Raw genomic sequence first — 14697 nt, 5'->3', positions numbered from 1 at the left:
ACCAGCAGGGCGTAAGCATGGGGGTGGTCTCAGAGAGGAGGGTGATTTCAACAGACGCTTCCAACTCAGGTTGGGGAGCGCTGTACGAGGGCAAGCCTGCCTCCGGCCTCTGGTCGAGCTCGGAGAAACGCCTACACATCAACTGCCTCGAAATGAGAGCAGTTTTTCTAGCCCTAAAAACCTTCCTCCCTCACCTGGCTGGACACCACGTTCTGGTCCGAACGGACAATATGTCAGTGGTCTCCTACATAAATCGCCAGGGCGGCCTCAGGTCCCACAACCTGCTTGCCATAGCCACGCAGCTCCTGCTATGGGCTCACACCAACCTGCGCTCACTCAGGGCAGCTCACGTGCCAGGCACGTTGAACACAGGAGCAGACATGCTCTCTCGGGGCAGAGTTCCCCCAGAGGAATGGTCTCTCCACCCTCAGACGGTTCTCCTGCTTTGGGAGGTCTTCGGGAAGGCAGAAGTAGATCTTTTCGCCTCAGAAGACAACTGTCACTGCCAAATATTATTTTCAAAGAACAGGGATGCGTTGGCCCACGACTGACCCAACCTCCCTCCCTATGCGTTTCCTCCGGTCTCGATGCTCCCTCAGGTCATCGAACGGATCAGGAACACCAAAAGCGCGGTCCTCTTGGTGGCTCCTCTCTGGCGGACCCAGATTTGGTTCCCAGAGTTGATGCAACTGTCTGTAACAGACCCTTGGCCAATTCCACTGAGGTGCGACCTTCTGGCTCAGGCCAACAGGACAATCTGGCATCCTCGTCCCGACTTGTGGGCCCTACATGTATGGCCACTCAACGGGTACCCCAGGATCTCCCAGAAGGTGTCCTAAACACTATTATGGCTCCGTCTACTAGACGCCTCTATCTCCTAAAATGGTCAGTGTTTTCCAGCTGGTGTTTAGCTCGAAACCTCGACCCACACACTTGTGAAGTGCTATCCTTTCTCCAAGAGATGCTGGATGCGGGTCGTTCCCCCTCCACTCTCAAGGTGTATGTAGCAGCCATTGCTGCACATAACGTATTGGAACCCGGAGCCTACTTAGGAAAATGCGACCTTATAGTTCGCTTCTTTAAGGGCGCCAGAAGGCTTAACCCGCCTCGGCCGCCATCTGTCCCAGCCTGGGACCTTTCTTTGGTTCTACGGGCTCACCACTCTGCGTGCCCGTGGGCGGGGCCTAGAGCTACTTCATTATATTTAAACTTAATTTTTTAATGTTTCTGGAGATACTATCACCCCATATATGGTATCATTTTAAATCTTGAAATCTCATCTTTACACAGAATATAATGATATTTGTGTATATGGAACACAAATAATTAATATATAGCTTTAAAAAACAATCGTCACAAAATCGCTCCTCCCCCAAAATGGCGATGCAGAAATGTAAATATGAATATATATTTTTTACGTATCTCACAAAACAGAAAAATTATATATCAAAAGAAAGCTCTCATTCTCAGAAATGTGACTGTGTAGTTTGTTTTATTGTTTTCACATCATAGTTCACATTATCTCCAAAAGAATCGGGCAGTGAAATATGATTTCTGTGGAAAAACAAAGACAAACGTCTCATGTCTACATCGATTACAGGTGCTCTGAGCTAAAATAAGCCACAAACTTGATATCATCTTTTACCTTAGGATGTTTTCTTTAGAATGAGCCCATGTGTACTTTTCTGTGAGCTCTTCTTGGTAAATAATCCACTGTTATGTCGCGGATGTCCAGAACACAAAACGCGCTCGACCGGAGAAACACGCGATCTACACATCATCATCAAAGCGTGCAAGCGTCCTCTAATCATGACGATGATATACATATCAGGCACGTGTTAAAAGCTAAGAATGTCAGCTTTACAATCATATGTCAATCATGTCTCTAGTCCAATCAGATGCTGAAACAGTCGACGAATCAGTGGAGCAGATGGGCGGGATCACGGCGTTGTTCTTGAGAGGCGCGTCATGTTTTTGTGACAAGTGATTAGCAGTAACAGAGACGAGTGAGGGAAGATTTGAGGGTATATTTGTATTTTGTAAACGTTTTAGACTTAAAAATGGCAACTGGAGAGGGAAAAGCAGCAAAAAAAGGTGTTATCTTACATTGAAGCGATATTAGAAGAGCTTGAACGAGAAAGTGACGATGCATCATGCAGCGACTAGTAATGACTCTGAAGTAACTTAGGCGCTGGATTTGACGGGTAAGTTCATTTATTACTGCATTTATAATGCTGATAAGTATATTAGAATTTTTATTTTGAAATTGAAAAGTACAGCAACTGAGCCAACTATTTGTTTCTTGACAGATTATGTGGAAACTTGATTTAGCATTTATGTTTTATTAGCAAACATGAGTTGCATATTCAGTACTGGAATAAATTCAGACTTGAATAAAATTATGTAATTTGCCTAATTTTTATGCATATATATATATATGTATGCATAAAAATTAGGCAAATTATAAATATATATATAACCATGCAAACAACCAGTTTGTGTGTAATAAAAACAATTTACTTTGTGTTACAGCCGAGACACATCTGAGATGGGCCTGAGACCCCCACACCCACCCTCATATTTCTATTTATGCTTTCAATTTGTACAAGTGGTCTGTTTTAATAGACCATATACAATCTACAAGACTGTTTTGTAAGTTATGTGTCTCTTGAAAGGAAAATAAAATGTTTGTGTTTTTATTCACAAAACAAACAATTTTAAGGTTACTTGGTCTCATTCCTTTATGCCATTTTGCATATTGTGTTTCTCAGATACAAAAAAAAAATAAACCTGAATGAAAATGAAGAAAATCTATCAATAATCAAGTAAAGTACTTTAGCATATATTAAAAGTAGAATTTTTGGGATAATGTCCTTTGTAAAAACTTTTTTTGCATTTGAGTGTTTGAAAACTCCAAAGGACACATATAAACGCTAAAATGACACGTTGCCTCCCATCGGTTACATTTGAATAACTCTAGTTTAGAATTTGATAGAGAAAAAGTTTTTTTTTCTGGTGGATACTGGCACCTAGGGGAATCAAACAATATAATCAGCAGGTCCCCAGAGCAAACAATAGCTGAATCACAGACTTTCAAAGACAGGATTCTGGGGAAAAAATTAATAAAAAATGGCTTTTTTTATGTTTATCATAATATTTTAAACACATACAATGCTATTTATGAAGTTTTGCAATCTGATTTAGTAAATTTGAAGGGTTTTCTGTACAATGACACCAGATTTTTAAATTTCCTACACTGTATGTGTGTAGGGTGAATATTTAAACTTAGGTGTGTTAAATTCAGGCGGAATTCCAAAATGTGCCTTGGAGTGGAAGAGGTTAAGGGACCTCCCTTTGAACCACTTCAGTCAGCCGACCTGAAACCTCTCTCCCTGAAAACCGCCCTGCTTTTGGCACTGGCGTCAGTCAAAAGAGTAGGTGACTTACAGGCGCTCTCTACTAGCGCTTCCTGTCTGGAGTTCGGCCCCAATGACTCTAAGGTCATCCTTAGGCCAAGACATGGATATATTCCTAAGGTGCTCTCAACTCCGTTCAGAGCCCAGGTTATTTCTCTGTCAACTCTTCCCGCTTCGGAAGAGTTCAGTGATGCTCTCACACTCTGCCCTGTCAGAGCTTTGAGAATTTATTTGGAGCGTTCAGCCTCTTTCAGACAGTCTGAACAGCCTTTTGTTTGTTTCGGGGGCCGAACCAAAGGTCTTCCCGTCACGAAGCTCACGCTGTCTAGATGGATAGTGGATGCCATTGCTCTGGCTTACACCTCACTGGGCCTTACATGTCCCATAGGTGTTAGAGCTCACTCCACGAGAGGCGTCGCCTCCTCGTGGGCCTGGTCGAGTGGTGTTCCTATCGAAGACATTTGTGCGGCGGCCGGATGGTCCGTCCCGTCCACATTTGTGAGATTTTACAACCTAGAAGTTCCTGCTCTGCAGGCACGAGTTCTCTCTATCTAAAGCTCTGGCTCTGCGGACCCAGGCTAGTTTTGACATTCCTTCTGGCACATTCGTGCGATGACCGGCTAGTCCGTTTCGTCCACATCTGTGAGACATTACAACCCAGAAGTCCCTGCTCCGCAGGTACGAATTCTCTCTATCTAGGCCCTGGCTCTATGGACCCAGACTAGTTATTGCAGTACCTATACAGGATATTTATGCGGCGGCCGGCTGGTCCGTTCCGTTCGCATCTGTAAACCTTTATAACTTATAGTACCTGCCTTGCAGGCATAAGTTATCTCTATCTAACGCTGGCTCTGTGGACCCAGACTAGTTTGTGACTCAGACACTGGTTGTCATTCTGTGTTGTGGGACTCTTAAGACTGGCCTTTGCCCAGCTCTTGTCTGTTTGGATATCTAAAGGCCCGAAGTTTCGGTCTCTTTATCCTAGGCTATTCTGTACTTCCTGGAGCTCCCGGTGAGTCAGATTGCCCAAGATTGACAAGCACGGCGTTTTAAATAGTGTTCCCACAGCGTTTGCAACGCAGTACGAGAGAACGTTCTCGTAAGGGAACGTACTTGGTTACTTACGTAACCTCGATTCCCTTAGAGATAAGGGAACGAGTACTGCGTTGCCTTGCAGTGCTATTGTCTCTTATGGCAGGTGTCTTTTCGCTTCAGTCGATTTAAACCTGTCAAATGGCGGATTCTCTGTATATTTATACTCTTCTGTCACGTGCAGTTTCGCGCGCTTGACTCTGGCAGAGTGCCAAGCGCCCTGATTGGTCCACGCTCCTCTGCTGATCCGCCATTGGTTCGTGCAGTTGCTTTGCACAAGCCAATCAGCACGCTCACGCGAGCTTCTAGCTCTCGCATGTGCTGCAGCAATGCGTTTTAAAATAAAGGCTTCAATATTCTCGAGAAAAGGAGTTTTCCCACAGCGTTTGCAACGCAGTACTCGTTCCCTTATCTCTAAGGGAACAGAGGTTACGTAAGTAACCAAGTACGTTTTGCTGAGTTCCTGGTATTCTCCTGAGTTTCTGTATTTTCCTGTAACCTGAGTTTGTGAATAAACAGCTGCATTGAAATTCTGTTCCCTCATCTTCAGCAACCTGCCCAAACCTGACAATGTTCCTTTTTTTTTTTCTTTTTTCTTTTTCTTTTTTTTCTTTTTTTTTTACTGTTTTCTAGGGGTTTCTTAATTTTAGACTATGAATACCATGAATAAAAAATGGTGTTGAGCAGTATTGAAACTTTGAATTCAAAACTAGAATTATGAAGATAGGCATGTGTTTGTGTGTGTTTTGCATTCTCAAAATAATGACAAAAATATGATATATTTTTTGGGGCGGTATATTGTCTAGTGGCCCTTGGGGCGGACTAGTTTTCTTTTCCTTTTTTGTTTGTTTGTATATTGTTTGTTCCCCCACTATGTATTACTGCAGCACAAGGATGCTACAGGTCTAGTGTTTGAACAGAGGAGCTATTTTTTGCATGTAATTTACTTTGGATTAACTTACTTAACTTACTTACTTTTAGTTCAATTTTAGTATTTTGGACTTGTGTTTGGATAACTGCTTTAATACACTAAGAGTAATAATATTAATTTGAAAAAAAATATTAATTTGAAAAAAAATATTATTACTATTAGTTTTGAAATTGAAAGATGATTGTTCTTAAACACTTTTTGTGGAATATGCTGTATTATTTCAAATGAATGTCTATGGATGACAATACTGAGTAAATACTTTCTAATTGTGGTTAAAAATACTTTTGTGATTTTGTGATTTCTTTTTTACTCCTTTTTTTTTTTTTTTTTTTTTTGGAGTGTATTAGAAAGTTGATGTTCCCTCTCAGTCCAAAATTGCTCTATCATGAGCACATACAGTAGCAGAGAATGGTATAAATAGCGCGGGTATAAATACGGATGCGGGTGGATCGCATATTTGCTTTTCGCTTTGGAGCCGAGCGGTTAGGTAGGTAGTATAGGTAGTGTTCTATTGTTTCTGCTCTGCAATCTTCGATGAGAGTGTTCTACGTGCCTTCTGTGCTTTGTGGAAAAAGGCTCTTCAGTCGGTGTTCGCGTGAAGGCGCCTCAGACGGTGGCAAAAAAGGTGCAATTGATTTGTGTAGAAAATCAGAACAGACCCAAACACGATCACCGTCTCCATCCACTGTCTACATTTTCGTGTGTCTCATGACAAAAAAAAAAAAAAAAATTATATTTATATATATATATATATATATATATATATATATATATATATATATATATATATATATATATATATATATATATATATATATATATAGTCACGGGGTGAAGAATCACACAACAAAGAGAGCTCACATTAAAGCCCCGGAGGGTGGGTTTAATGAACAGAGTGAAATGGTGAAAGCAGACAGTACGGTAGGTGCGCCGGTGAGTGGTGTGCTTCTTGTCCTCGTGCCAGTGAAGTCGTGTCTGAGTGCTCGTAGGGAGAGATCGGCTTCAGCTGCTGTCTGTGAGAGAATAAAGAGAAGCGTTAGTTCCACTTTCTCAGTCAGAGGTTCTCCCCCTAACTCTTCTTCTTCTTCTTCTTCTTCTTCTTCTTTCTTCTTCTTCCTCCTCCTCCTCCTCCTCCTCCTCCTCCTCCTCCTCCTCCTCCTCCTCCTCCTCCTCCTCCTCCTCCTCCTCCTCCTCCTCCTCCTCCTCCTCCTCCTCCTCCTGTTACTGGCCGCTCACTCCTCTCCCCCTGTTACTGGCCGCTCACTCCTCTCCCCCTAACTCTTTCGCCATGTGTGCTTATAAGCACGGTAGTTGATGAGCCGCAGCTGAGGCCGATAAGGGCGTGATGAGGACGTGCAGCTGTGGCTCGTTTGTTTCCAGGGCGACGCTGATGATCGGCCGGGACGCTCGTCACAATATATATATATATATATATTGTAGCCGATATACCATTTCAGTCAAAGTGAGGAAAAATGTGCAGTTTTCAATTTTGGGTGAACTAACCCTTTAAAGGAGAACTTGGTAGCTTTTTTAACTTAATAAAACTGTCTAGAAATCATTTGGATGGTTAAACAACCTGTTCTGGTGATATTGGTGACTTTCCCCGCTCCCCCCAGCGTTCCCAGGCGGAAAACCAACCTTGCAACTTGTTCACTACCGTCCCGGCAAGATAGAAATTGGAAGTCTCGTGAGAAGCGAAAGCGAGAACGAGAACGAGCGCGAAACACAAATTGCTTTACGGCAATTCGACATAAACACACACGCATTTATGATGTATTACCAGATTACCCACCTCAGTAGACATAGCTCCACGCGATACAGTTGGCTTGCTCCGATCAAAACAAACGCACATGAGCAGCGGTAGAGAGGGGGAGGAGGCTGCCACAAGTGAGTTTTTTACGACTGTGTTGTGAAATATACGCCCCACCACAGCTGTAGGGGGAGCTCGTGGGGAAAACATGCGACAACAAAAGGGAAAATCAGCGAAGAAGTGACTAGAGTTCGCTAGAGTTGCCGAGTTCTCCTTTAAGACTTACGTAGAATTAGATGGACCTTTTGTCAGGAGCTATGTCATACTGCCCTTTTATATTTCAACTAAACAAAACACTGATATTTATAACACCATCTGTTCATTTCAAGTTCCGTTACATCTGTTTGAAGATTAATTCTAAGAGAACATTCTATACACATATGTAAGAATTGATAAATTCCAGACAGTCTGTTTTGGGGGTGACCAGCAGAGGTGGGACAAAGTCATTGTTATGCAAGTCACAAGTAAGTCTGTTGCGCAACTGTGATGCAATTATTAATAATTGCAATTTTTGCATCACAATAAGTGTATTGTCAAAACATTTTAGTAACTAAACTGAATTTTATCAGGTTTAGTGACAACATGTTACAATGTTTACATGGTTCAATTTCTGGTAAGCTACGCTTTTTTATTATTTCAGTTCAATTCACTTATTATGATTTGATTTAATATTGACTCATTTGGATAAATATTAGGTAGGTTACACAAAATAGGCATTCATTTTTCTCAAGAAAAAAACAACTCACCTAATGCTGTAAACATACAGAGAGCCCTATCAGCTGGCAGTATTATTTAAGGTTAAAAATAACACAAATTAAATATAATGCATTTTTTTTATTATAATAACAACTTTATTTAATGATATAAGTAAAAATATAATAAACATGCAATAGTACACATATTTAGCAAAATACTCTCTATAGTAGAGCCCTGCGCGGGACTGTTTTCTTCATCCCGCTCCCGCCCGCGCCCGCCGAATTTCTGACCATTACCGCCCGCTCCCGCAACGTATGTGTTTCACTCCCGCCCGCTCCCGCAATATGTATGTCCACTCCCGCCCGCACCCGCAAAACTCTGAGAATTTATTCCCGCACAATAATAGAGATGCATTGATTTTGTGTCTTCTCCCGTCCCGCAGGAAAAAAACACATATTTGTATTGCTATTATTAAAGAGATTCATGGGGTTGTTTGTTTCGTTTCCCTGGCCGGCATAGCCTACTGGACACATACACACAAGATAATGGAGGAAATCGAGTGTGCTGTTTTTGGATAGTTTTGTTTTCGTTTTTGCTGTTTTTTATCCAGGATACTCTGTCTTGCGCGTGCAATGGTGATGCTTCTCTCTGAACAATCAGCAGTCTGCCGTGTTTTCACGTCACATTTTAGTATCGCCTCAGCTTGCCCAGAACCCCGCCGGAGGTGGTACGAAAAAAAGTACCTGGAAGCAGATACAGTTACAACTTTCACACAGTGGAAAACCAAACAAAGACGAGTCGAGTCGAGCCGAGCCGAGCCGAGCTGGTAGCATACTGTGTAGTGGAAAAGCGCCATTATTGACATCTCCATCATGTTGCAAGGCTACCTCCCGATCCCGCAGGGTTTTTTTTAGCCGCCCATTCCCGCCCGCAGCAAAGTTCAAACCGCCCGCTCCCGCGAGATTTGCGTTGGGTCCCGCGGGACCCGGCGGGACTCAATCCCAATGCAGCCCTCTACTCTATAGCTCTTTTTTCTAGCCAACTAACGTGCCTATATTATGGTCATTAAATGCTTTCCTGAGGTAAATGTTATGTGACATAATTGTTCTCCAACTGTTTTATTGACCCCTTTGATTGATGGCTCGATATTATGCATGAGGAATATACATTTCGGTAAGCTGTGCTGTATCTTTCAACAGTGTTCATTCGTGTTTAACGTTATTTACTATCAGCTAGAGATGATCGGTTCACGTGCCGCTATGGATCTGTCGTGTCACATTTACAAGCGCCAAAACGGTATTTATTGTCTGAATTTCGTAATAAAAGTGACAGAATATGAGAGCAGAGATTTTTTTATATCATAACTAACCTGCTCTGTCAAGTCTGTCGGTCTCCGTGTCCTCTTTGCTTAGCGATTTTTCTGTGCGTGAGAAAAAAAAATGGATGCGTGGCTACATCCAATAAGGTGCTTATCATTCGTTCAAATTCGTAGCATGCGTTGTGCTTGTTGCGCTCATAGGTTGTGCTTCATTGGTTGTCTTGCAATGTGCCTGCTTAGATGTTGTCGAATCAAAACAACGTGGTACTACAGTGATTGGATGTCGTGCAGGCAGCGCGCGCGCTCTCTGCATGCATACAGGTGGTGCACATTTTTTCACAGATGCAGATAAACAGAGCGGCGTGTGAACGTTTTTTCCCCAGTTTTCATGGGAAGTAGCAAGTCTTCTCGAGTCAAAAGGCGCAAGTCCAAGTGAAGTCACGAGTCATTGATGTTAAAGTCCAAGTCGAGTTGCAAGTCTTTGTACATTTTGTCGAGTCGAGTCTGAAGTCATCAAATTCATGACTCGAGTCTGACTCGAGTCCAAGTCACATGACTCGAGTCCACACCTCTGGTGACCAGACCCTGAGAGGACAAAAGGACCTCTCTGGAGATTACCATTTGAACTGGCCCTCGTGCACCATTGAGACGAAAGTCTCATCTCCGTGTCATCTTAATCTACATCTCGTTTCCTCTCCCTTCACCCCCTCTCTCTCATGCTCAGATGATCACCTGATTTCACCCAAGAAAATGTATAGTTTAATGTGAATTATTATCACAGAGTATTTTCATGTTTGGTATCGTTTAAAATGTCACAGTGCGACTGGTACCAATGTCTCATTTCAGAATAAGTAAAACACAAGGTAATAAGGTTTTAAGAGTTTATGGATCGTTGACTTACAAAGGAAGGTGGTCTCTCAAGACAAATGGTCACTCACCCCCAAGAGGTGCTACCTCTGAATGCAAATTTCTTTTGTTAGCACATGTTTCCATGCGAAAGAGTTCTGGCTATTTAATGAAATGCAGCAGGGAGATCGGGGCCTTTTCTGTACTTCAGATTGGCCCGTGAGGCTGAGAGAGAGATCTCTTAAGGGCCGTACACACCGGGACGAATATCGGCGCGCGTTATTCGCCAGCGTTTTTCAACGCGTTTTTTGTGTTCACACCCAAGCGATTTTTGCTGACGATGAGCCGAGAGAACATGCAAATTCATTCCCCTACATTAGATGGTGCTTAATACCACTCCATAACAGTTCTCTTTTATCAAGATTTTTGTAGTCGCTGTCGCGTTTGTCATATAGTTCTTTATGTTCCGACACCAACGAGACCAGCAGCTCTACATTCATCTTGCCTTGCATCTTCCTCGTCTTATTTCTTCCTGGCAGTGTTTAGACGCTACTCGGCGTATATCTTCTTCGCCGTTACGTATGTGTGCTCGGCAAGCCCGTTTTGTGTTTGAGCGCTCCCAAGTTGTGTTTTACTTTAACTTCAGAAGCTCCAGACACGTGAGCAAAAGCGGCAATCTCATTGGTCGGATAGTTTTTGACGCGGCGCGTCAAACCAAAAAAACCGAACCCGAGGCGTTTTTTAAAAAATGACGCTTTTACGCGTGGCGTTTTTCGCATCGGTGTGCACACTCACATTGGTGCCCTTTGATTAGTCACGAGGCGTTAAACGTCTGCGAATATCGCACGCAAAATTCGTCCCGGTGTGAACAGGCCTTTAGCCTCACGTATTTCTTAAAGTTGGGTTTGCATCTTCTCTCTATTCCAGAGCATTTGATGTTTTGTATCGATTATCTTTGAATTGATTATGAAATTGGCATGATACATTTACCTGACATAATAAATTGTTACATTTGATTATTCTAACTGACTTTGACATTATTTTCATTGAAGAGTTAAACGGAATAGTCAAACATTAGCTCACTTTTAGTGAGGCACAGATATTATTAAAACCTTTCATTTATGGAGTCAGATGAAATAAACGAGTAAATATATGATTAATATATTACAAATTTAACCAACCAATACTTTGCATGAGTGAGGACAGAACACGTGAGACCTTCCCCGTGTATTGGCGAACCGGCAGATTGGACCAATATAGCGGGCCTTACACATAAAACTCCTTTTTTAAATATTTGCATTCTTCTGAATATCTCAGAAACTTATTGATTGGGTAGTGTCTCTGACTGCTTGCATATGATAGTAGTCATAGATATTAGCATGTCTTTGAGGGCAGCAGGGTTCCTAAGAGGCCTTCCAGTGTACGCAGGTGTTGTAGAGAGCTCTAAATGCTGGCAGTGGAGGTGATGGGGAAAGATCTTCCCTAGATAACTTTTAGGTCTCCTCAATGAGGGTGATATTTAGTTCAACACAATCAAACATGCTAGTTTGTTCCCTGTCACGCTCTTCATGATCCACCTCCTCCTCGTTGATTTCACTTAATGGCCCAATACTCTTCCAACTTTTGCCTTTCATCCTGTCGCAATAAACGGGCCAGTCAATCATCTTGTCACAGTTAAAATCCTCCACATTTAATTTAATTTAATTTCCTACCGTATTAGAAATACAGTAGATAATTCGGGGACTTTTGGCATACTATATTATGCTTTGGGACACACTTATAAGCTCACATTTTATTTAGGATGCATAGTATGCACATTTGGGATGCAGGGTGTGACTTTCTGACCCAAATAACCATGGAAGTGGCCCTAAACCGAATTGCTCAGCTGTCATCTAAACAAATTTCAGTCCAAAAATCAGTTTGTAAATTTGTTTTATTGGAAAGTGTTGATTTATAAAGAGCAGAGCAACTGAGACTGAATGACACTGTAATTTTGTCTTGCCCCAGACATTGACAAAGATTGTATCATTCACTGAGACCTAATTTCATATGGCTATTGCAAAAGCTACCTTAGACATAGAAAAATATAGAAATACTAAAATAATCAACACATATTTCCAATACAACAAAGTGCTTTCACACAATAGTTATCCCTGAGTCATTCTAAATCATGGGTAAACTTGCTTTTACGTTTCACATTGTTCATAATTATTGCCGACTGTTGTCAAGTTTGTACTGAACAGACTTTTCAGACTATAAAAGTAAGAATGAAACGGTCACTTCTACAATTGTCGTGTTTTTAGTCACTATTTGACATTTTTCCCCTCGCTGAAACATAGTCTATACTGTCAACACAGTGTTTCTGTGACTATACAAAGCATGTGCATATGAGGCAACAGATTTGATTGACTGTCTGCTAAGCCTTTAGACATAACATCGACTAGCTACTGTATGTAAGAACTTACATCTTCTGATGGCCTTGTTGTCGATACTCTGAGGCTTCGAATGTTTTCCATTTGACATTGTAGACCCATATAATGGGGTACTTAATTTTGCCATGCTGCTGTAGCAGCACAGCATAAGGGGTGTGGAGCAACTGATTTAAAAATGCTTAAAAACAATGTCCATATAAAAATAAAAGATAGAAACACATACACCTTTCAAACTGAATTTAATTACAGAAAATTAGCCGACCAGGCTGAACAAAGAGCTAGTTATTAGCTATGATGGATTTGATCCAGTCAGTGTATCGACACACCTCAGTATAAACCCCAGGAAAGCCTGGTTCAGCACAGCCTTCACCCCAGGAAACAACACCTTTCAGTTTCCTCTTGCACACCACAGGGCCACCAGAATCCCCCTGAGAAGAAAATTGGAAAATGAAAAGGACAAAATTGTGGTTTGTATAAAAATTTAAAACACATGTAAAGAGGAAGACTTTACGAGTCAATAACATACCTGACACGAGTCTTTGCCTCCCTTCATGAATCCAGCGCAGAACATGTTTTTAGTTATTTTTCCACCATATGCTCCCCTACACTGCGCACTTGAGAGTACAGGCAATTTCAAACACTGCAGAACAGAAGCAGTGCGAACTGGAAAAAGAATATGAACAGTGCTAAAAGTTGTCATTGTTTATGTATCTAATGAATGAATGCATGTTTTAATGCCTGACCATATTATATAAAAGTGTAAGGAGATTTTAATTATCCAGCCATCTCACCTCCAGTTTTGCCCCATCCAGAAACCAAGCACTGCTCCCCTGCAGAAGAGCAGCTGGTTGCCAGACGGATCGGCTTTACATATTTGTTGAGGATGGCAGGCTTTCTCAGCTTGATCAGCATGATATCATTGTTAAGAGTCTGATCATTATAGTTTGGATGACGAATCTCCTTCTCTGCATCGATCCGCTGCTCTGTGCCTTCAGTAACAGACACGTTGTGCTTTCCCAGGTGGATGACGAGTTGGCGTCTATTTGAAAAAGAAACTCATATTTTACTCAGCCTTGATATAATGTTTATCAGAATATTGCCTACCTACATATCAGGTCTTTATATAGTCTTAAATAGGTTTTACCTAGTCTGAGAGACATATAGTCAATAGACAATAGAAATCCTGCATTAGTATGCTGAATAATATATATATATTTTTTTAAAATTGTGATTATTTATTGAAGCCAGAAAAGAGGCATATTTAAATACTGTACACAAATGTAAATTTGTTTCAAAACTAAAATATTCGAAATTAGAGCTGGATGCCAATGGTTGGTAGACTAACATACTCTCATCTTAATTATAGTACATAATGTGTAACTTTTTTTGACAGCCTATCTTTTTCTTTAAAAATTATGATTTTTTTAATACACATTCAGAAATGGTAAACAATAACAACCTTTTGCTAATCGATTCCTTAAAAGGGTACTCTTTAGGGAAAAGGTAGTTTGATGGTAAAGTAGCTTTAACATGTTTCAAAAAAAAAAAAAAAGGTTAAAAAGGGAAGTTATATACTCACGTGAAACTGCAGTGAGCTGCAGACACAATCCATCTTTTATTAATCAAAGATCCTCCACACAAGTAATACCCGTCCGTAAGGTACGCTTGCCAGGGCTGGGAGTGGGGCGGACATTCATAACCTCCAATGATTTTATCACCTGTGCTGTAAACTTTATTGAAAAATGAACTGTTCTTTTATTAATATTAATGCTAAAGACTATCTGTAATACATATCAGTGTAGGCATAAACAAACAATTATCATGAATAATTACTAATAAGAGAGATCTACATACCCACAGCCACAACCAGCAAAGTGAACACAACAATCTTCATTGCAGTATAGGAGAGAAGGACTGCTCACAGCTTTAGAGCACTTCTGCAAAGTTCAAGATTAGCATTCATGCTTTTAAGCAATCTTTTGAACACCCCTACAGAATCCATACCAGCCAATAAGATCACAACAAAGGAGTCACAAGTAAAAATGAGCATGTGAGACAACAGTTATTTTCATACAGTTTTCCATGGTCATAATAAATGCATTGGAAGGAAGCGTTGACTTATGACAGTATGAAGCTTATATAAAAACAGATGACCA

At 41.2% G+C, this 14697-nt stretch overlaps 1 protein-coding gene across 1 annotated transcript; it reads right to left on the bottom strand.

Annotated features, from left to right (window-relative positions):
• Positions 1-12031: 12031 nt before the first annotated feature.
• LOC308694567 (trypsin-2-like) lies at positions 12032-14485 on the bottom strand. The gene is made up of 5 exons (XM_081372166.1): positions 14396-14485; positions 14121-14271; positions 13333-13580; positions 13068-13204; positions 12032-12969 (listed from the first exon to the last, which is right to left on the bottom strand). Exons 1-5 carry the CDS (start codon positions 14433-14435, stop codon positions 12820-12822), a joined length of 726 nt encoding a protein of 241 aa, XP_081228292.1. The 5' UTR covers positions 14436-14485; the 3' UTR covers positions 12032-12819.
• Between the last annotated feature and the right edge of the window lie 212 nt (positions 14486-14697).

The sequence above is a fragment of the Scardinius erythrophthalmus genome (genome assembly GCF_964197995.2).
Source record: "Scardinius erythrophthalmus genome assembly, chromosome: 8".
NCBI classification, from domain to species: Eukaryota; Metazoa; Chordata; class Actinopteri; order Cypriniformes; family Leuciscidae; genus Scardinius; species Scardinius erythrophthalmus.
The sequence above is the reverse complement of the archived record's forward strand: the minus strand, read 5'-3'. Positions and strand labels throughout refer to the sequence as shown.